At 39.1% G+C, this 1,891-nt stretch overlaps 1 protein-coding gene across 1 annotated transcript in view; it reads right to left on the bottom strand.

Annotated features, from left to right (window-relative positions):
- hace1 (HECT domain and ankyrin repeat containing E3 ubiquitin protein ligase 1) overlaps positions 1-1,891 on the bottom strand; it is a 26,264-nt gene that overhangs the window by 16,979 nt on the left and 7,394 nt on the right. Inside the window, 2 exon segments of the mRNA XM_035672104.1 lie at positions 382-532; positions 1,768-1,874. Coding sequence (XP_035527997.1) covers positions 382-532; positions 1,768-1,874 — 258 coding nt within the window.

Raw genomic sequence — 1,891 nt, 5'->3', positions numbered from 1 at the left:
TTGTGCAAATATTGATCCTATGGTCTTGGTTTTAAGACACACTGTGTTTTCCCAACACAGTTCAATCCACATTATTCTAATATTATTTATTTAGTTTATTTAGCACACATACGTACTGACCAATCAGCTATGTATTCATATTCCTGTTCACTTGTAGCCAATGCCATAGCCTAGAAAATGTACAGTCAGAAGATGATAGTAAATAAAAAAATATTGTGGTGCAATGGGTCAATTTACATTTTTCTTTTTTTTGTTTTACTCTCACCCACTTTTGCAATTAACACATCACATACACTACTTCCATCCCGCCTTACCCTCCTTATCCTTAGTTCTTCCACTACCTCCAGATCACAGTATACTGTATAAAAAGCTCACATTAACCTTAAAGACCTGGCTGCGAGGTGTCTTGTTGCCGTTATAGCCCATATCATTGCCGTTGTTGGGTGATGAAGGCCCCAAGCGGAACACGTGGCAGAAAATACGAATGATTCTCAGCAGACTCTTCATCTGAGCTTCGTAGCTGCTGGACAGGCTGAGTAGGGAAAGAGGGAAAAGGACAAGTTAGCACTGCTGCAACACACTGAGAGAGATGAGACAGCTGGAATGTACATTAGGGAAGCATTAAGGGTGCTCCCATCAGGGCTTCAGGGAACATCAGGGCACTGATCGCTGGGACTACCTGAAGCCTTTTCGTGTAGTCTTATTTATTTAACTATTATATGACTTGACAACTGTTTATGTATTGGCAGGTAACATGTGGAACATATCCCTCTCTTAGAGACAACTTATACCAAAGCAGCCTGGTTATTGGAAGCAGCTTAGGGCTTCACAAACATAACAGTGTTTCCCACAGAATGACAATGTGACTGTGGCGGGTATATTTCTATTTCATTATTGCTTATTTCACCAATTTAATTCTCCTTAGTTCCCCCATATTTTAGTGTTTCCTTTAACTGCTTCTAATCAGCTTTTCCCTTTCACCTGTGATTTTGTTTTCACAGTACCGCGTGAAATATTGCAAACATTAGCTAACAAGATGTGACTATATGTTGCCTTTATCTTTGTCTTTTCAACATAGTCCTGTATTCATGTATAGTGTTTAGATGTGATGTCTTTAATTCTTTGTCTTATGTTTCTTTTTGTATTCCATGTTACTCTCTTTTTTACCTTACTGTCTTAAACTCTGATTTTCAAAAAAACCCATTTAGGGACTGGTGTTGCAAATTAGCATCCGCCATAAACACTATGATCCTTGCCTCGGAAAGCTGTTTTCAGCCTGTCTGTGTTTACTGTATCTGTCCCAATCAAATAAACCATAAATAAATAAAAAGATTGATTAGCCTAGCACATAGCATATCTAAGTACAGGAAAGGAGGAAGTTTACAGAGGTTTGCTCAACTGTTACTGGAGCACAGAGCAAAAAACGGACGGGACTTAGGAAGGGTCAATTAAAGGACCAGTGTGTAGAATTTAGTGGCATCTAGCGGTGAAGTTGCAGATTGCAACCAACTTCAATACCGCTCGCCTTTCAGGGTTGTGGGAGAGACTACGATGGCTGCAAAAAACACGAGCCAGTGGGAGTTAAATAAATTGGGCCCACTCCCTCTGTAGATAAAAAAGCTTATTTTAACATTCTAAGATAACAAAAACACAATAATTTTTTAAATGTTACACACTGCAACTCTAAAAGTAGAACAGCGCAAGTTTTTGTTAAGATAAAAGGAAATGAATAAAACCAATATGTAAACAAAATATACACAATTATACCTGAGAAGCTTGTGTCCATTAGTGGTAGCCACTTCAGCCAGACTGATCAAGATCCTCTGGTAGTGACTGTCACTCTGCTGAGAGACATGCTCCAGAACCTGCCTGAGCTACACACACACACACA

The sequence above is a fragment of the Morone saxatilis genome, unplaced genomic scaffold (genome assembly GCF_004916995.1).
Source record: "Morone saxatilis isolate NCDOM2014 unplaced genomic scaffold, NCSU_SB_2.0 Contig24, whole genome shotgun sequence".
In the NCBI taxonomy this organism is placed as follows: domain Eukaryota; kingdom Metazoa; phylum Chordata; class Actinopteri; family Moronidae; genus Morone; species Morone saxatilis.
Note: the sequence above shows the minus strand (reverse complement) of the source record. Positions and strands in the feature narration are given on the sequence as shown.